Genomic DNA, 21,774 nt, shown 5'->3' on the forward strand with positions numbered 1-21,774 from the left:
TCATTTCCATTTGTATGCAGTTGGGCCGCCACGATACATCACGGAGCTGGCATGTGGACTTGGAGCAACCCTGTTTCTTGTAGTGTGCTTTGTAGTTGTGTATCACGTCTACTGGCTGGAAATGGTGCTCTTCTACAGGGCTCACTTTGGCACAGATGAAACCATTGGAGGTACAATTTTTTAAAACAAAAGAAAATCATTTATCATTAAATTGGTTACATTAGAGGGGTTGTAATTTTATTTATTTATTTTCAATCTGCTGCTGTTTTTTATGCATAAAAATAAGACAGCTGCTCTTACCCACTCCAGCACCAGCGCTGGCTTTTTAATGCTTCCCTCTGATCTTTTTCGATTTGGCTTCAATGTTGATGTCACATCAACATCTTGTGACCACAGCACCAAACACTGGGCTCAGCGGATTGGTGCTGTCCAACTCAATTTCACCATGAGCCCAGTAATTGCTACAACCACATGAACAAAGAACACAGTCCACAACACAGAGTTGGCGAGTCAGGAAGTAAAGCGATCTTTGTCATTTTGACGTGCGAAAGCCAGAGAATTAAAAAAAAAATAAAATAAAATAAAATGGACAACCACATTAAAGGGTTATGGAACAAAAAAGTGTCACACTTGTCCAGGTACGCAATATTTTCTATTCACTTTAGTGGGTAGAGAGGATTTTGGAATTAAGGAGACAGGTTTGTTTTTATCTCTAACAACTATTTTAAAATGTATGTCCTTGTAAACAGGTGACTTGTAAGAATCTAATTCTATTCCCTATTTTTTTGTTTTATGCTGCATATTTGTCTCTAATTACCTTTCTTGAGATATCTGGCACAGGACATCAAGCTTTAAAAAGTAAAAGTTTAGTATTTAACGCTGAATAAACATTAGACTGTCCTCGGCTGAATCCGCCAATATGGATGACCAACAGTCTAACGTATGGTGGCTTCCTGACTGTCCTCCTACTTGATGTCAGGATAAAGAAATATCTGACATGTCCAATTTTGGACTGCTAATCCTTTTGCTCTTTTAGAAATAAGCCACTGCCAGGAATGTCTGACAGCAGCTCTTTTATAGAAAATACAGAACTGTTCGGCCAGCCGCGTTCTGTTGTGTATGGGGAAAATGGCTATCGCCAGAACCATCTGTCTATTTTTAGTTAGCTGTTGTTCAGCCAACAGCTATCTAAAGTATATGGGGGCTTAAGTAGGTTGTCCCCTTTTAGAAATCCTGGTTCCTGAGCGCAGATTGTTAAAAAAAAAAAAAAAAGCAAAACTTTCTTTACTCACCATCTCTGAATGCACCGCTGAGTCTCCGCTGCTGCTCTTGTCAACAGTTATTGCCTGCACTGCGGATGTCTCGTCGTCAGTATTTGTTGAGTTCAACAGCTCTGAATTGGTCGTTCCATCTGCACAGGCAGTGCCGCTGAGTTTCATGATGCCTGTCTTGCAGTTGATGTGACGTCAATGCTGCAGTCAATAACTGACATAGTAATATAGTTAGCAAGGTCGAAAAAAGACATTTGTCCATCCAGTTCCGCCTATATTCCATCAGAATAAATCTACATTCTTCTAAAGAACCTAATAACTGTAAGATACAATATTGTTACCCCTCAACTGATTAAGCAATCACCACCTCCTCAGGCAAGGAATTCCAGATTCTCACTGCCCTAACAGTAAAGAATTCTTTTCTATGTTGGTGGAAAAACCTTCGCTCCTCCAGACGCAGAGAATGCCCCCTTGTGACCATCATCTTCCTTGGTATAAATAGATCATTGGAGAGATATTTGTATTGTCCCCTTATATACTTACTAGCTATTGAACCCGTTCTACGCCCGGGTGGCGAGCATTTATATTGGTATATGGTCTCCATCCTGGTATGTGCTGCTCCATCCTGCGTCCCCATCCTGTCATGTGCTGCTCCATCCTGCGCCCCCGTTCTGTCATGTGCTGCTCCCATCCTGTGCCTCCATTCTGTCATTTGCTGCTCCCATCCTGTCATGTGCTGCTCCCATCCTGCGCCCCCGTTCTGTCATGTGCTGCTCCCATCCTGCGCCCCTGTTCTGTCATGTGCTGCTCCCATCCTGCGCCCGTTCTGTCATGTGCTGCTGCCATCCTGCGCCCGTTCTGTCATGTGCTGCTCCCATCCTGCTCCCCTGTTCTGTCATGTGCTGCTCCCATCCTGCGCCCGTTCTGTCATGTGCTCCTGCCATCCTGCGCCCGTTCTGTCATGTGCTGCTGCCATCCTGCTCCCCTGTTCTGTCATGTGCTGCTGCCATCCTGCGCCCGTTCTGTCATGTGCTGCTCCCATCCTGCTCCCCTGTTCTGTCATGTGCTGCTCCCATCCTGCGCCCGTTCTGTCATGTGCTGCTGCCATCCTGCGCTCGTTCTGTCATGTGCTGCTGCCATCCTGCTCCCCTCTTCTGTCATGTGTTGCTCCCATCCTGCGCCCGTTCTGTCATGTGCTGCTGCCATCCTGCGCCCGTTCTGTCATGTGCTGCTCCCATCCTGCGCCCGTGCTGTCATGTGCTGCTGCCATCCTGCGCCCGTTCTGTCATGTGCTGCTGCCATCCTGCGCCCGTTCTGTCATGTGCTGCTGCCATCCTGCGCCCGTTCTGTCATGTGCTGCTGCCATCCTGCGCCCATTCTGTCATGTGCTGCTGCCATCCTGCGCCCGTTCTGTCATGTGCTGCTGCCATCCTGCCCCCGTTCTGTCATGTGCTGCTCCCATCCTGCGCCACCATTGTATTATATGCCCCCCATAAGACGCTCCAGTGTGTATGCCCCCGTATGCTCCTGCCATATAAAAAAAAAAAAATACCATACTCACCTATCGTCCGGCTCCACTGCAGGTGTGTCTTCAATAAAATGGTGCCGGAAAGCGCGGACTGCGCAGGCGCCGATTCCGGCAGCACGAATCGGCGCCTGCGCAGTCCGCGCTTTCCGGCGCCATTTTCTTGAAGACACACTCCGGCTCCTCTGCCTGTGACTGGTAAGTCAGAGGGCGGCGCCGGCGCGCATTAAGCACGTCATCGCGCCCTCTGAACTGTCACAGCAGAGGAGCCGGGAGACGGAGCCGCACGTAGCGCTGGAACGGGGGACAGGTGAATATACTTACCCTCCTGGCGGTCCCTGACTCTCCGGTGGAGATCGCGGTATGCGTTCAGTGCTTACGCATACCGCGATCTCCTGGGAGCGTCACTCTGTGGGGGCCAGACTGCGCCAGCGCTTGCGCCTGCGCAGTCTATAAAGGCTTCGGACAGAGTGACGCTCCCAGCGTTATATTATAGATACATGGTTATTAGAATGCCCCTCATTCATCTTTTTTCTAGACTAAATAATCCTAATTTTGCTAATCTCTCTGGGTATTGTAGTTATTAATTTTGTTGCCCTCCTTTGTACTCGCTCTAATTCCATTATATCCTTCCTGAGCACCGGTGCCCAAAACTGTACACAGTACTCGATGTGCAGTCTAACCAGAGATTTGTACAGAGGCAGTATAGTGCCCTCATCATTTGTATCCAGACCACTTTTCATGCACCCCATGATCTTTTTTGCCTTGGCAGCTGCTGCCTGGCGCTGGCTGCTCCAGGTAAATTTATCATTAACTAGGATCCCCAAGTCCTTCTCCATGTCAGATTTACCCAGTGGTTTCCCATTCAGAGTGTAATGGTGATATTGATTCCTTCTTCCCATGTGTATAACCTTACATTTATCATTGTTAAACCACATCTGCCACCTCTCAGCCCACGTTTCCAACTTATCCAGATCCATCTATAGCAGAATACTGTCTTCTCTTGGATTGACTGCTTTGCATAGTTTTGTATCTGCAAATATCAATATTTTGCTGTGTAAACCTTCTACCAGATCGTTAATAAATATGTTGAAGGCAATAGGTGTCAACATCGACCCCTGCGGTACCCCACTGGTCACAGCAACCCAGTCAGAGAATATATCATTGACACCAGGAGCATTGGCGAAAACTCAGCATCGAGGGTCAGTGAGTTAAATACAGGGGTTTTTTTTATAACAAACTGTACCAAAGGAACAGATTTTTCTCAAAGTGTACAACCCTTTTAAGTCAAATCATTCAAGAATAACGCAAACGGCTCTCCTCTCACAATACACTTCTCTGCATAGCTCAAAAACAAGACAGAAGTCATATCTGTACTTTTTATACCTAACATTTTCTGTTTTTCCTAGATGGAAAGGAGTATGATGTCTATGTATCCTATGCAAGAAATGCAGAGGAAGAAGAGTTTGTTCTAGTTACACTAAGAGGGGTGTTAGAAAATGAATTTGGCTACAAACTATGTATATTTGACAGAGACAGCTTACCAGGTGGAAGTAAGTAACTGCTTCTCTATCACTTTTTTTTAAGTACTTCTGTTCCAATTTCTTTCTGAATTCACAAGATTTACTAGTACTCCATTAATCCAATGAAACTGCATATCCTCCCATTAACTGACGTGTTTTACACTACACTAGTTTTAAGTCAGTGTAAAGATCATTTCTGTTCTTCTGTCTTACGAGACAAAGAGAACATGTGAAAGAAGGAGGAAATTAGGGACAAGCTAATACTTATTCATACAGCTAAACATTTTGTTAGATGACCTCTCCTTAAATCTCACACAGCCAGACACATTTCCTATTTATAAATCTGCTGTACAGCACAGCAAGACAATTTAGTAATTCTTTGGACGTACTTGGTCTTATATTTGGTAGGAAACATATGTCCAGTTGCTGCAACCATCTGGTGTATTCAATATATGTCTAGCAGTTTAGGAAACTGTCTAGACTCTCAAGTGGTTAGACTGTGGTTAGGAAAATTGAAAAGAAACGATTAGACTTCAACAAAGTATTTTTAATCTTCATTAAGGTAAAATTAATTGTGTTCCAACCATGAAAACTTTGCTAATTAGTTACACTTTTATTACGGTCCTTTCTTCTTGACACTTAAAATAATGTCAAATTACAAATTAAATCTTTATAGATAAGATTGTTTTCAAGATCTGGAGCCCTTAGATTCCCGTCTGCACGTTGTGAATTAGAAATTCTGATGTGTAGCAAGGATCAGTATCAAATGTTCCATTTCTTTAACATGTCACCTTTCTTTTCCCAGTCGTTACAGACGAAACACTGAGCTTCATTAAGAAAAGCCGACGTCTGCTTGTTGTGATTAGCCCCTGTTATGTCCACCAAGGTACACAGGCCCTCTTGGAGCTGAAGGCTGGTTTGGAGAACATGGCTTCCCAGGGCAACATCCGTCTTGTCTTAGTTAAATATAAGTCAATAAAGAATAGAGAAAAAGTGAAGGAACTAAAACTAGCCCAATCAGTACTTAGTGTTATCAAGTGGAAAGGAGAAAAATCAAAGTATCCTGGTGGTAGATTTTGGAAACAGCTTCATGTGGCGCTGCCTGTTAAGAAAACCTCTTCAAGTAAAAATAGATTCCAAATGGTTCCTCTAAATCTGGAATTTGGTACAGAATGTGGCAAAAATGCACCTGCTAAAAGTCATAAGCAGTAAATTTGAGGCTCTGAGACCAAAACGACATCAATCTGGGTCTTTGGAATAAAAAATCAATTACATTTGTGAAATAATAGAGATACTGACTGGCATATACTTTTCATTCATGAACATATAATTTTAAAATATCTAACATAGAACTGAAGGCTGTTTGCAGGTAACGTATATATTAGTAAAGGAGGCCTAAGATCATTAGTGCCCAAGCATTGGAAGTGAAGCTTGAGGACGCGAATAGAGATTCTGATTGTATAGTGATAACAGGAGGGAACTCAGGACAAGACATGGAATGAAACCAAGTGGTTCTATCTCTTAAGGTTGTATAAATACAAAGTAGGTAACATCGGTAATTCATGAAGTATACTTCCAATGCCTCACTTCAGTAAGATGCCTCTGATTATATGTTCTTACAAAGCAAAATAATTGGATTCAAATACTCAGGGAATTTAGAATGAAAAATGTATGTCGTTCCAAAATGCTATTTTTATAAGCAGCCCGTGAGCTTGCAATCCATACCACAATTCTGTAGTGGTTGTAAATATGCATTGATTCCATCACCCTTCATTCTAAAAATCATAATATTATTTTTCCAAGATAAAAATCACACAAACACATATAACAGGGAGAGTACAAGACTACCAACACATTTCAAACTCTCCAATTTTTACTCATGTCTTGTTGTCTTGCTCAGCCCGATGGCTAAAATAGTCATTATACTCTACTCAAAATAAAGATGTAAAGTGACAGAAGCCAAACCAATAGAGTGAACCATTATGGATACCAAACACACAATAGATAAGCTTAAACACAACAAACTCCACTAAAGGGAGCATAAAAACAAAACAAATGCTGAAAAAACACGTAATTCTGTGTAAATTGGAGTTCTGCTCCTCCTGTGATTTGTGAGGGTCTCCCATGGGCGATCTGCTTCCTTCCACATTCAACGTATATACTGATGGGTCAATTAAACATTGGGCCTAATATGTGTGAGATATGGAAATGTGATTGTATGTCCCATTCGGGTGTACTGTACATGCTGTGTACTTTGACGCAGTATGTTGGATAAACATATAAAATGTAAAAAAAAAAAACTTTTGGTGCCTTACTACATATGTTTGGAGTTCTATCACCCCATTCACTCCTGTAGAGTTTAATATGGGGAAATAACTGACAGCTCCTATAGGCACCATATGTATTTTGATTATGTTCGATGCCATATTTTAGCCTATTGGGCTGAGATTTAGTGCGGATGTACAGTAACTAAACCTCATGTATTAAAACTAATATTGTTCTTCAAAGTTCTCGTGGACTGCTGTGTAAAGTGCATTATCTAAAAATAGTGTTTCAGTAAGAATTGTGAGCTGAAGAGATGAGCTGTAACTACTAAGTAGAATAAAAAGTGGGTGAAAAGGTCAGGAAGGTTTGAGAGCTGTAGGAATATGAGAAACACCTAATAATATCCCTGACATGACCATGAAGGAACCAAATAGAAAATACCAAAAAACAAAACCTTCATAAAAAGGGACCAACAAATATATATAGAAAGTACAAACTTTATTGAATGTACATAAAAAGAATAAAACAGGGCAGTAGCCACCAGTGCAGGAGCAAAGGTGGGACTCACTCGGGGGCAACCTCAATATTAACAGCATACACGATAATGGTAAAAGGTTTACAGAAAAGAAATCTCTAAATATTATAGAAGATAGCAATAAATACAATCTAAATAACCATGCATAGAGCAAGTGCATACGTGTGTGCAATAGTAGGTGCAAAATAAGGTGCTAGTAAGCACTAATCCACAACATAAACATAAAAATATTATGCTAAACCATTAGAGCACAGCACATGTAGCCGTAGTATAAGTAAACGGTATAGTTACCATGTAGGAGCACCCGGGGACCCACCACACCCGACGCGCATTTCGCAATGGACGTTTCCCCTGGACGAAGCATTTCATTGCGAAACGCGCAATACACATACTCTCAGCAAAGTAGATGTGTATGACATGACAGTCACACGTCATAAATAAATGAAAGTCTATTACAGGTTAGGGCTGGAATTTGATTCCATCTATCTGGCTTTAAGGACTTGTCTGAGTGACACATCTTGGACAACCAATTTAAAGAGAACCTGTCATGTGACACACTATTAATCTGCGGGTTGATTTGGAGGTAAATAGTGTTCTGAGGCCGTGCTGCCGCCACACTGAATGCCCTGCTGCCGGGAGATGACGTTTATTCCTCCCATCAGCCTCAGGCTTTCATTCATAGAGACGCGACTCCAGTCACTGCTCAGTACATAATGAGCGGCAGCTGGTACAGACTGACAGCCAGCTCTACAGTGCATCAGTACAGAGCTGGCTGTCAGTCAGTGCTGGGGGCGTGGTGTCATCCGCTGCTCAACATGTACTGAGCGGGGACTGAATCTGCGAGGGCCGCCCTTCTAAGTGAAAGCCCAAGGCAGGCAGGAGAAATAAAGTTCATTACCTCCCAGCAGCTGGGCTTTCAATGTGGTGGCTGCACAGCTTCAAAATGCTATTATTCTGCATATTAACCCCATATATGCAGGTTTATAACTTTTTTTTTAAACGACGGGTTTCTTTTAAGCTAAATTTTGGACTCTGTTCACATCTGCATAGCAGTCTCCATTGAAGATTCGTATATAACCAAACAAAAGCAAGTAACACATCATGGACTACTAATACGCATCCAAATATTATAATGTGAAATCTTTCTTGACACATAAATATGTTAATTGTGCGAAAACATCCTCACATGTTAAAAACACTTAAAGACAACCTAAGGACACCAGTCAATAAAAGCTATGTTTAAAGTACACAACCTGTACTATATTACAGGAAGCCACTGCACTTGTTTTACTTTTGTATGCTTTTAAGTGTTTTTTTAACAAGTTTGGATGTTTTTTTATCGGCTGCATCAGAGTAGACGCAGATAGAAGAGGGCTCCTGTGCAAGAACAGTATATGAGCCTATTATAGTCCAATCATAATGTGCACTTTTATATGTTTGTGACAGAAGTTCCATGCTATTTTGGAAGTAAAAGTGGACCCCCTTACTTCTTGGGCCCTGAGCACCAATGGTATGCCCCCAAGCAACCCGAACAGCTCACCACTACTGCACCATTAATATTCCAGGTACTCAACAGCCTGAGCAGGCGTTAAGATAAATCCAACTAAAGGAAAAGTCTGCACCCCTGTCCTCCAGGATACATTTTTGTTTCTTTATTCAAAATCCACGTGCATTAACAACAATAAAAGAATGTGAACAACCGGTGCATTTCGGAATAAATTCCTTAATCATACCTTAGTCGGACTGTGCTCAGCTCAAAGTGATATCTATGTCACAAGAGAAGTATATATATATACCAGCTACGCTCTTCAGAATTAGCGTTGGCCAAGTGGGATCTCTGATCCTCTCATGCTGAATAAAGAGTTGGAAATTCTGATGAGTGCTGCCGGTATACATCTGCTTCATTTGTAATATATAATGTGTTGCTTTCTTCTGTTTAGGTATATCATTCTCTTGGTCACACATCAGTAGCCCTCTACATTTATTCCGCGGTGTCCACTCTTTATGTAGTAGTTCCATCGCACATTCTAACACATGCCAAGACATTTAGTGCGGCTTCGGTAAAAATTGAGTTACTATGGCGGAAGCACAGTGAGCAGTCATGGAATCAGTCAGGCACTGCAGGTATTTAAAGGGAACCTGTCACCCCGTTTTTTCAGTACGAGATAAAAATACTGTTAAATAGGGCCTGAGCTGTGCGTTACTATAGTGTATTTTGTGTACCCTGATTCCCCACCTATGCTGCCGAAATAACTTACCAAAGTCGCCGTTTTCGCCTGTCAGTCAGGCTGGTCAGGTCATATGGGCGTGGCGACATCGCTGTTTCTTCCCCCAGATCTTGCATCTCTTTCCGTTGGTGGCGTAGTGGTTTGCGCATGCCCATCTTCTGAATCCACTGGGCAGGAGAAGAAAAAACGCGCGATCTGCGCTATTTCCCTGGTGATCTGTGGGGGCGGCCATCTTCCTGAGGCCGCGCGTGCGCATATGGAGTCCTCTGCTGCCCGGGGCTTCAGGAAAATGGCCGCGGGATGCCGCGCGTGCGCAGATGGAGATTGCGGCGGCCATTTTCCTGAAGCCGAGTTCAGAAGATGGGCATGCGCAAACCACTACGCCACCAACGGAAAGAGATGCAAGATCTGGGGGAAGAAACAGCGATGTCGCCACGCCCATATGACCTGACCAGCCTGATTGACAGGCGAAAACGGCGACTTTGGTAAGTTATTTCGGCAGCATAGGTGGGGAATCAGGGTACACAAAATACACTATAGTAACGCACAGCTCATGCCCTGTTTAACAGTATTTTTATCTCGTACTGAAAAAACGGGGTGACAGGTTCCCTTTAAAGCTTTAAAGGAGTTGTTGGGCCATAGTATTTGATGACCAGTGTACAGGATAGGTCAACAGTAGCAGAGGTGAGGATCCAGCACCTGGTGCTCTCACCAGTCAGCTGTTTTATGCTCTGTGGCTGAATGTGAACACTTAGAATGGAGCTAATTGCAGCTCTGTTCAAAGTGTAGTGCCACTGCCAGATGCTGCAGTACACCGTGTTGCATGTTACACTTTGGAGTTGAGGTCAGCAGTTTTTACATTCGGCCACTGCCAGAACATGAAACAACTGATCAGTAGGGGACTGGGTGTCAGACTCCCACTGATCTGCTATTGATGGCTTATTCTATAGATAAATCATCATATTCCTATGCTTGGACAACCCCTTTAAAGAGCGAAACATGAATGTGGCTCATATGTTTACAGTTCTTATAATAGTTTTTATTATGAGATTATGAAAGCACAAAACATTATTTTTTACTTAAGTTGCTCATTTATACAGTATTGGCCCCAAGTCATCATTGCCTTTGTGTCTGTTTTTAGTTGAGTTTTGTGTTCTGCACCTTTTTTTTACCCAATTCATTATTCCATTTGAGCCTTTTAGTCTATTTTATATGTGCTCACCCGTTTTTTCTTTTTTACGCAATGTGGGCAGATTTTAGTTATTTCAAATGTTTCCACCTGATTCATCAATTGCAACGTTTTAAAAAGTCACCAATTTTGCTGCAACTTCACATAAGTTCCTCACTCTTGTACTTTTAAGTATGTCAGCATTTTTGTTTATAATTCTCAATTTTCGAAATATTCACTTTTTGTCCTCTTCAAGACATAAAAAGACCATATTTGACTTTCCCCCAAATTGAAGAATTTGGCCCAAAAAACAACAATTAATACTAGAAGACAAAAAAATAAAAATAACTTTAAAAAAACATAAATGATGAATCGGGGCCTATGAGTTTTGAAACAATACATATATGCACTTTCTTCATTATAATAGAGCTAAAAAACGTAGCACCTCAACATTAAACATTATTGTTTATACAAATTTTCTTTGTATTGCACTGTAAAAGGAATTTGTCATCATGTAAAAAGCTCCCCTGAATTACTGTAAGGTATTAATAGATTAAAAAAACAAAAACATTTAGGCTATGATTAACACGTTGCGTTTTTGCTGCAGTTGTCTTCTTTAGTCAAAACCTGCTTTCTTGGCAGTAAAGAAACTGCTTATATAAAGCAGGTTTTACTGCGTTTTTTTCTCTATTTTTATTGTCTCTTGTGCATGCTTATAAATTTTAGTGTCCCCAACAAAAACATAATGCAACTTCCTTAGGTTTTTGCACCAAAAACGCAGCAAAACCCGATACCTGCGTCTTTTGCAATGTTTTTGCACTTAGGCTATGTGCACACGTTGTGGATTGGTGTGCAGACTTTTCCACACTGTTTTTGCAAAATCCGCAGGTAAACCGCACTGTGGATTACTCGAGGATTTGCTGTGGATTTACCGTGGTTTTTGTGCGGATTCCACCTGCGGATTCCTATTGAGGAGCAGGTGTAAACCGCTGCGGAATCCGCACAAAGAATTGACATGCTGTGGAAAAACCACCGCTGCGTTTCCACGCGTTTTTATTTCCGCAGCATGTGCACTGCGGATTTTGTTTTCCATACGTTTACATGGTATTGTACAACGCATGGAAAACTGCTGCAGATCCGCAGCGTCAAATCCGCTGCGGATCCGCAGCAAAATCCGCAACGTGTGCACATAGCCTAACTCATTGCTTTCTGTGGGTGAAATAATGCTGAAAGATGTGACATGCTGCAGTTTTCAAAAAAGCGGCAGTTTTCCAAATCAGTCAGGAAGAAAAAACAATATGTGAGCATGAGATTTCTGAACTCTCATAGCTTTTGCTGGTACTGTAAAACGCAGCTTAAAATTTGCATTAAAAAAATGCAATGTGTGAACATAGCCTAAATATTTGTATATCTTATCTGTCTTCTATCTTTTTATCTACCTCCCAATAAACACATAAACATTTTGTAGAAGGTGGGTTTTCACATATTTTTTTTCATTTGACTATTTCAGGAAGAGTTTTCATGGTGCGAATTTCTCTTATGGATGCCAGTATACTTTTAAGAGCTACTGGCTCCACACGTTTGACCAGCAGCTACTCTACTTAACTCCTCCATTCACATAAACACATGACTGAGCACATGAGTACATGTGGCTTATCTCCTGCAGGAACAAAGGATCAGTCACAGTCCAATGTTCCAGATAATTTTTCCTCCAACATCTGCCATGTGGGGAGAGTCGGGGTAAGCCCATACGTATGAGACAGTAGGTCAGTCCAACAGGTTCTGCCAACAATCCTCTAATTTGTATAAGCATCCTAATTGTAGTAATATTTAGGTGGTCCCATTACTTGTTTGGTGGCCATAATGGGGATCTTTACAGGCTTCAGGACTTGTGAAGTGTCTCAGTACATAAATGTTCCTTACAAATCTGCATAATACTTGCTTGAACTAGTCATTTCCTTATTGTTTTCTGCATCATTGTTACATTATTTTTATCCATCATCCTTTTTATTTTGTCATTTTTTTCTGTCAGTGCCTTTTGTTGTACAGTGTATTGTGATAATAAATAAATGCATTTTTTATGTTTTGGATTTTGTTTGTGCTTTATTTTATTTAATCATCATCACAATACTTATCATTCCTGTTTCCATGGAGCGTTTGAAGGGAATGTGTCTTCAGAAAATGACTTTTTGTTTAAAATGGGGTTTTTGTCTTTACATTTTGCCAATATTCTCCTTTTGTTAAAGCTATAAAACACAAACTACTTACATTTGTAGCTTTTCACCACAATAGATATGACAGTCGCAATTTGAAATTGTTATTGTTCCTGAAAAGTGCAGTTGCTTTATGTGGTACAATAGTTGTCATCTACAGTTGTGGCCAAAAGTATTGATACCCCTGCAATTCTGTCAGATAATACTCAGTTTCTTCCTGAAAATGATTGCAAACACAAATTCTTTGTTATTATTATCTTCATTTAATTTGTCTTAAATGAAAAAACACAAAAAGAATTCCCCTAAAGCCAAATTGGATATAATTCTACACCAAACATAAAAAAGGGGTGGACAAAAGTATTGGCACTGTTCAAAAAATCATGTGATTCTTCTCTGATTTGTGTAATTAACAGCACCTGTAACTTACCTGTGGCACCTAACAGGTGTTGACAATAACTAAGTCACACTTTCAGCCAGTTGACATGGATTAAAGTTGACTCAACCTCTGTCCTGTGTCCTTGTATGTACCACATTGAGCATGGAGAAAAGAAAGAAGACCAAAGAACTGTCTGAGGACTTGAGAAACCAAATTGTGAGGAAGCATGAGCAATCTCAAGGCTACAAGTCCATCTCCAAAGACCTGAATGTTCCTGTGTCTACCGTGCACAGTGTCATCAAGAAGTTTAAAGCCCATGGCACTGTGGCTAACCTCCCTAGATGTAGGCAGAAAAGAAAAATTAACAAGAGATTTCAACGCAAGATTGTGCGGATGTTGGATAAAGAACCTCAACTAACATCCAAACAAGTTCAAGCTGCCCTGCAGTCCGAGGGTACAACAGGGTTAACCCTTACTGTCCGTCGGCGTCTGAATGAAAAGGGACTGTTTGGTTGGAGACCCAGGAAGACCCCACTTCTTACCCCGAGACATAAAAAAGCCAGGCTGGAGTTTGCCAAAACTTACCCGAAAAAGCCTAAAACGTTTTGGAAGAATGTTCTCTGGTCAGCTGAGACAAAAGTAGAGCTTTTGGGCAAAGGCATCAACATAGAGTTTACAGGAGAAAAAAAGAGGCATTCAAAGAAAAGAACACGGTCCCTACAGTCAAACATGGCGGAGGTTCCCTGATGTTTTGGGGTTGCTTTGCTGCCTCTGGCACTGGACTGCTTGACCGTGTGCATGGCATTATGAAGTCTGAAGACTACCAACAAATTTTGCAGCATAATGTAGGGCCCAGTGTGAGAAAGCTGGGTCTCCCTCAGAGGTCATGGGTCTTCCAGCAGGATAATGACCATAAACACACTGCAAAAAAGCACTAGAAAATGGTTTGAGAGAAAGCACTGGAGACTTCTAAGGTGGCCAGCAATGAGTCCAGACCTGAATCCCATAGAACACCTGTGGAGAGATCTAAAAATGGCAGTTTGGAGAAGGCACCCTTCAAATATCAGGGACCTGGAGCAGTTTGCCAAAGAAGAATGGTCTAAAATTCCAGCAGAGCATTGTAAGAAACTCATTGATGGTTACCAGAAGCGGTTGGTCGCAGTTATTTTGGCTAAAGGTTGTGCAACCAAGTATTAGGCTGAGGGTGCCAATACTTTTGTCTGGCCCATTTTTGGAGTTTTGTGTGAAATGATCAATTTTTTGCTTCATTCTCTTTTGTGTTTTTTCATTTAAGACAAATAAAATGAAGATAATACCAAAGAATTTGTGATTGCAATCATTTTCAGGAAGAAACTGAGTATTATCTGACAGAATTGCAGGGGTGTCAATACTTTTGGCCACAACTGTACAGTAGATGTAAAAAAACACCCCTGTTAATATGCCAGTTTTTTTGTCATGTAACAAATTTTTACCAGGAAGAATCATTTCAGAACTTTTTCCACCTTTAATGTCACCTATAATGCTAGCAAATCAATTGAAATAATTTCTAGGGTGAAATAAAAAGTAACAAATCTAAAATGTGATTTTAATTTTAGGAAGAGGTGCAGCAATGGATTGAGGGTTTTTTTTACAGCATTTCTGCTGAAATGTGCATTTTGCCACGATTCACACAGAAAAAGTGTACCAAGTCGTAACACTTTTTCTATGGGCTTGTGCACACGACCGATTTTCTCGTAGAAATGCAGTCCATGGTTTTCACAGATAGCAGTCATACCTAGGATATTCTATGGGGCTCTGCACATGTCCAATTTGTTTTCCTTGGACCGAGTGACCCGTGTGAAAAAATCTGAGACCTATCTGATTTTCATCCAAGTGTCAGATAAAAGTTGTCAAGGCAAGGCTTTTTTTTCCTCCACGTCCAAGAAAAACTGACACCACTCCAACCAAAGTCTAGTCAGAATAATCTGACCAATTTTCTCAGACGTGGAGATAACAGTCGCATAAACCTACCCTAACATGGACTAAAAACGCATGGAAGCAAAAAAAATACGACATGCACTCAAAAGAATGGTAGCTTGTTACAAACAGATTTGTAGTATTTCTGGAATGGATTTTGATGGGGATTCATGCCAAAAATGCATCAAAAAACTGTTTTGGAATATACCTTAAATCAATGGCAATTATAATAAAGCCAGTCAAAAAGTGCTATGACGTAATTTTGCCCAGATTAATATACTCATACAGCTAGTGCTACTCGGCGACTTTGGATGCCATAACCATAAAACAACTGACGATTTCTTGGTGCATCTGTTACATTGTGGCGCTTTACAACTGAATGGGGTCGCTTTGTGACACTGTTAGGAGTCGAGTTTCCTCTGCTGCACAGGGGGAATCTCGATCCGTCTCCGCTCCGGTCTCCCATTCTCCTCCAGCCGCAGTGGAGTCTGCTCAGCAGGGACGTCGCTCCCAGTGTCTTGCTCGCTCTCACTCTGTACAGAGAGTTACTGCTGCTTCTTCAGCTCCTGCCATTAAAGTCAGTGCTGGTCAGCGGCGAGCGGACTTCCCTGGGACTAAGTCCTTGTTTGCGCACACTGAGCATGCCCAGAGCAAGATCTCCCGTTGGAGATCGAGGGTCATGTGCTCTGGCTCTGCAGCGCATTCCATTGGTCCTCTTGGCAGGCCCTGGAAGGGCAAAGTTTCTGTGGCCACTTCCTGTCCTGCAATTATATAAACTGCGCATGACCGCACGGCCATGTGCTAGTGTACAATTGAATACGTGTGTTTGTTGTGAGTGCAAGTCGTTCATTAAATACCCCTACCCTATTGTATGACTGTTCGCGTATGGAGTATGGCTGCTTTCTAGCGCCCGACAAATCACTCAAAGTGTAACACATGTATCAGCGTCTATTGCTGTGACCGCCAGCGCGGCGCCACGCGCCAGTAGTGCGCTTCCTGACCCACGTCTGGGTGCTTAGTGGTGCCTGCCAGCACGGCACAGTTCGCACTTCGGTGCTCTAATTATAAGAGTTGCCTAACACACCCTGTTGCGGTGTTGTGTCTGCAAGTGGTCTAATCGGACTTCAATCCTAGTTGGGGTTAAGTTCGCTGACTGCTTGCTCGCCTTCTATGTGCGGTACCGCGATCCTGTGACGCAACAGGATCGCTTCCTTCACGTTGGGTGAAGTTTAACCCACGCGAGTATACTTATGAGTACCGCCATATAGTCCATCATTACTCAGCAGCAGGTTCCATCTCTGCACGGTGGACCCCGGGCTACGAACGCACCGTACACTATCAGTCTTATTATTTGGTGCGTTCCGCTAGCCCTAACATTACACTAGCGCCAGGGTCTGGCTAGTGATGACGGACAAATAGCAATCCCTGCGGTATATACAGCAGCTGGAGGGTAGGTTGGCGGCTCTCGAGAGCGCAACCTCAGCTGTGGATGTTACCGCAGTTGCTGTACAGGCTGCCAGCATGGCTGCAGCAACTTTGTCCATTGCCACCCCTGTTCCGACATTTTCTCGCCTCCCGCTGCCAGAAAAATTTTCTGGTAATAGCAAATTTTGTAGGGGATTCGTGAGTCAGTGCTCTATTCATCTCGAGCTTCTGGCTGCACGTTTCCCCACAGAGCCGGCTAAGGTGGGATTTATTGTGTCTCTATTGTCGGACAGGGCGTTGGAATGGGCTACGCCGCTGTGGGAGCGTGGCGATCATGTGCAGAGTGCTCCTCTGTTTTTGAGCACTTTAAAACAGGTCTTTTTAGGACCTCAAGTCACCCATGACACTGCGCTCCAACTGCTGGCATTAACTCAGGGTGAGTCCTTGGTCAGTCATTTTGCCGTCCAATTCCGCACTTTAGCATCTGAGCTGGAATGGTCGGATAAAGCTCTTATCCCCATATTTTGGAGGGGCTTGGCTGACCATGTAAAGGACGCTCTGGCCACTAGGGAGATTCCTGCCACACTAGAGGAGTTAATAACAGTCTCCACTCGAATTGACCTCCGTTTTCACGAGCGGAGGTTAGAGCGAGCCCAGTGTAGGCAGAGGTTTCGGCTGGCTCCTACTTTCGCCAAACCTCTGGAATCTCCGATCCTGGTTCCTGAGTCACATGAGGCCAGGGAAGTGTCACAAGCGGGACCTAAGTCCCGGACCGCTTGTGCACTCAGGGTCTGTCATGTTTGCCAGCAGTCTGGACATTTAGCCACCAGATGTCCTCAGCGGTCGAGGAAACGTCAGCGTCTAGTGGTCGTAGGTGGAGGTACACTAGACACGGCGACGTTTGCCTCTAAATTGTCCTTTAAGGGGACAATTACTATAGGCTCATTCTCCCACTCGGTAGAGCTCTGCGTGGATTCTGGGGCGGAGGGCAATTTTATGTCTTCTGCCTTCGCCCAACGCCACGCAATACCTCTGGTTATGCTAGCTCAACCTGTAACGGTACGAGTGGTGAATGGGTCGACTCTGCCCTCACAGATAACACACCAGACCATCCCTTTTACTCTGTCCATGTCGCCATCTCATCAGGAGATTATTTCTCTGCTCGTCATTCCAGAGGGAATTGATGAAGTCCTGTTGGGAATACCTTGGCTACGGTACCACTCTCCTCATATCGAGTGGTCCTCAGGCAGAATTCTGGGATGGGGTGAATCTTGTGGGGGTAGGTGTCAGAGGGAGTGCGTTCAGGTAGCTACAACTGAGGTACCCGCAGATCTTTCCTCTCTCCCCAAGCAGTATTGGTCGTATGCAGACGTATTCTCCAAAAAGACGGCGGAGACCCTTCCGCCCCATCGCCCCTATGACTGTCCTATTGACCTCTTGCCTGGTGCTGAGCCTCCCCAGGGTCGAGTTTATCCGCTATCTCTCCCGGAGACGGAGGCAATGTCACAGTACATCCAGGAAAATCTGGCAAGAGGGTTCATCAGGAAGTCAGTGTCACCTGCTGGGGCAGGGTTCTTCGTGCAGAAGTGTGGGGAATTGCGTCCATGCATAGACTACAGGGGTCTTAACGCCATCACCGTTAAGAATAAATACCCTTTGCCTTTGATATCTGAACTGTTCGATAGGCTTCGGGGAGCAAGGGTATTTACTAAATTAGATCTGCGGGGTGCTTACAACCTGATTCGCATCCGTGAGGGGGACGAATGGAAGACGGCTTTTAACACCAGGGATGGGCACTATGAATATCTGGTGATGCCCTTTGGGCTCTGTAATGCCCCAGCCGTTTTCCAAGACTTTGTGAACGATATCTTCCGGGATATGCTTTCCACCTCGGTCGTAGTCTATCTGGATGATATTCTCATCTACTCTCCAGATATTGACACCCACCGGAGAGATGTTTGCAAAGTCTTCGACCTCCTACGGGCAAACTCCCTCTATGCCAAGTTGGAGAAGTGTATGTTTGAGCAGGAGTCCTTACCTTTCCTAGGCTACATCATCTCAGCCCAGGGATTGGCTATGGATCCTGCCAAACTACAGGCTGTGATGGACTGGCAGGAACCCCATTCTCTTAAAGCGGTGCAGCGCTTTATGGGGTTCATCAATTATTATCGCCAGTTCATCCCGCATTTCCCAACTTTGGTAGCTCCCTTGGTTGCCCTCACCAAGAAGGAGGCGAATCCCAAATTGTGGTCTGAGGAGGTCTCCAAGGCTTTTATCTCTATAAAGTCACACTTCGCTAGCGCTCCCATTCTTCATCGCCCCGATGTTGATAAGCCATTTATCATGGAGGTGGATGCCTCTTCTGTTGGTGCTGGAGCAGTCCTCTTCCAAAAGGATGCTAAAGGTCGGAAGCATCCTTGCTTCTTTTTCTCCAAGACCTTCGCACCAGCAGAGAGGAATTATTCCATCGGGGACAGGGAGTTGCTAGCCATGAAGTTGGCTTTCTCGGAGTGGAGACATCTCTTGGAGGGAGCACGTTTTCCCTTCCAAGTCTTCACAGATCACAAAAATTTGGTGTATCTGCAGACAGCTCAGCGGTTGAATTCTCGCCAGGCCAGATGGTCCTTGTTGTTCTCCCGGTTTCATTTCACCCTCCATTTCCTTTCTGGGGAGAAGAACATTCGGGCCGACGCTCTCTCTCGCTCCGTTGTGTCATCTGCGGAGGAGGAGGAGGAGCCTCGGCTTATTGTCCCCACCAAGAGTTTGAGAACCGTGGCCCCGGTTTCGCTGGAGTCTGTGCCCCCGGGCAAGACTTTTGTTCCATCTAGTTTGCGACCGGAGGTTCTCTCTTGGGCGCACTCGTCCAGGGTGGGTGGACATTTTGGTACTAAAAGGACATTAGAGTTACTGGCGAGGACATACTGGTGGCCGCATATGGCTCGTGATGTCGCGGAGTACGTTCGGGCGTGTGTCTCTTGCGCCAGGAACAAGACTCCTCGGCAACGGCCAGCTGGGTTGCTTTATCCTCTGCCCGTGGCTGACAGGCCCTGGGAGATGGTCGGGATGGACTTTGTGGTTGGCTTACCCAAGTCTCGTAATTGCACCATTATCTGGGTGATCACCGATCATTTTTCCAAAATGGTGCATTTGGTGCCTCTTCCACGGCTACCATCTGCACGGGCGTTGGCTGTCTTGTTTATCAAGCATATCTTTCGCTTACACGGTATGCCAGACAAAATTGTTAGTGACTGGGGTCCCCAGTTTGCGTCTCGATTCTGGAGGGAGCTATGTCGTCTACTCAGTATTGAGTTAAATCTCTCTTCGGCATATCATCCCGAGACGAATGGGTTGGTAGAAAGGGCCAACCAGACCTTGGTCACATATCTGCGACATTTTGTTTCTGCCAGACAGGATGACTGGGCATCCTTGCTACCGTGGGCAGAGTTTGCACTTAACAATGCCGTAGCCGACTCTACCGGTCAGACTCCATTCCTCTTAAATTACGGCCAGCATCCGCGTGTTCCTGTGCCCATGCCTGTGTCTTCACTGATCCCAGGGTGGCAGACTGGGCTGTGGAGGCACGGGACATTTGGGAATCGCACACAGGATGCCATTCGGGCCTCCAAGGAGAGAATGAGGTCCTCCGCCGATGTTCATCGGCGTCCCGCTCCGACTTTTGCCCCTGGCGACTTGGTGTGGCTCTCCGCCCGTAACATCAGGCTGCGAGTTGAGTCCACTAAGTTTGCTCCTCGCTACTTGGGTCCCTTCAAGGTTCTCGAACAGGTTAATCCTGTGGTCTACCGCCTGGCTCTTCCTCCACGCTTGGGTATCACCGACACCTTTCATGTGTCCCTCTTGAAACCCGTATACATGTCCCGGTTTTCCGAGTCATCTGCCGGGACATCGGGTTCGTCTACGGACGATTACGAGGTGAACGCTATTTTGGGGTGCAAGGTGGTACGCGGCAAAAAGTTTTATTTGGTGGATTGGAAGGGTTATGGTCCAGAGGACAGGTCTTGGGAGCCTGCTGAAAACATTCGGGCCCCACAGCTCATTGCTGCCTTCGAGCGTAGCGAGGCCCAAGGAGGGGGGGGGCCCTAGGAGGGGGGGTAATGTTAGGAGTCGAATTTCCTCTGCTGCACAGGGGGAATCTCGATCCGTCTCCGCTGCGGTCTCCCATTCTCCTCCAGCCGCAGTGGAGTCTGCTCAGCAGGGACGTCGCTCCCAGTGTCTTGCTCGCTCTCACTCTGTACAGAGAGTTACTGCTGCTTCTTCAGCTCCTGCCATTAAAGTCAGTGCTGGTCAGCGGCTAGCGGACTTCCCTGGGACTAAGTCCTTGTTTGCGCACACTGAGCATGCCCAGAGCAAGATCTCCCGTTGGAGATCGAGGGTCATGTGCTCTGGCTCTGCAGCGCATTCCATTGGTCCTCTTGGCAGGCCCTGGAAGGGCAAAGTTTCTGTGGCCACTTCCTGTCCTGCAATTATATAAACTGCGCATGACCGCACGGCCATGCGCTAGTGTACAATTGAATACGTGTGTTTGTTGTGAGTGCAAGTCGTTCATTAAATACCCCTACCCTATTGTATGACTGTTCGCGTATGGAGTATGGCTGCTATCTAGCGCCCGACAAATCACTCAACGTGTAACACACGTATCAGCGTCTATTGCTGTGACCGCCAGTGCGGCGCCACGCGCCAGTAGTGCGCTTCCTGACCCACGTCTGGGTGCTTAGTGGTGCCTGCCAGCACGGCACAGTTCGCACTTCGGTGCTCTAATTATAAGAGTTGCCTAACACACCCTGTTGCGGTGTTGTGTCAGCAAGTGGTCTAATCGGACTTCAATCCTAGTTGGGGTTAAGTTCGCTGACTGCTTGCTCGCCTTCTATGTTCGGTACCGCGATCCTGTGACGCAACAGGATCGCTTCCTTCACGTTGGGTGAAGTTTAACCCACGCGAGTATACTTATGAGTACCGCCATATAGTCCGTCATTACTCAGCAGCAGGTTCCATCTCTGCACGGTGGACCCCGGGCTACGAACGCACCGTACACTATCAGTCTTATTATTTGGTGCGTTCCGCTAGCCCTAACAGACACCTACACTATTATGACAACGACAATCAAGTCCAAAAATTCTAATTCGGTTAGATTTTTAGCGACTTCCTTGTTACTGCCAAAGTTGCATTGTAGCCCTAGCCTAAAACTCACTAATGCCACCAAAAGATGTATGACAATGGTGAAGGGTCTAAGTGCAATTCTTTGCTTGACTTGAAAACAGCTGTTAAATGGAT

At 44.6% G+C, this 21,774-nt stretch overlaps 1 protein-coding gene across 3 annotated transcripts in view; it reads left to right on the forward strand.

Annotated features, from left to right (window-relative positions):
* IL1RAP (interleukin 1 receptor accessory protein) overlaps positions 1-21,774 on the forward strand; it is a 332,383-nt gene that overhangs the window by 293,020 nt on the left and 17,589 nt on the right. For 2 of the 3 annotated variants that reach the window (XM_069727112.1, XM_069727113.1), the window contains exons 9-10: positions 21-170; positions 4,206-4,349. In XM_069727112.1, coding sequence (XP_069583213.1) covers positions 21-170; positions 4,206-4,349 — 294 coding nt within the window. Of the gene's footprint in view, positions 1-20; positions 171-4,205; positions 4,350-5,124; positions 7,013-21,774 lie in introns of those variants that run through there. The other variant, XM_069727114.1, reaches the window with a different exon arrangement.

This window comes from Ranitomeya imitator, chromosome 5, assembly GCF_032444005.1.
Source record: "Ranitomeya imitator isolate aRanImi1 chromosome 5, aRanImi1.pri, whole genome shotgun sequence".
Lineage (NCBI taxonomy): Eukaryota > Metazoa > Chordata > Amphibia > Anura > Dendrobatidae > Ranitomeya > Ranitomeya imitator.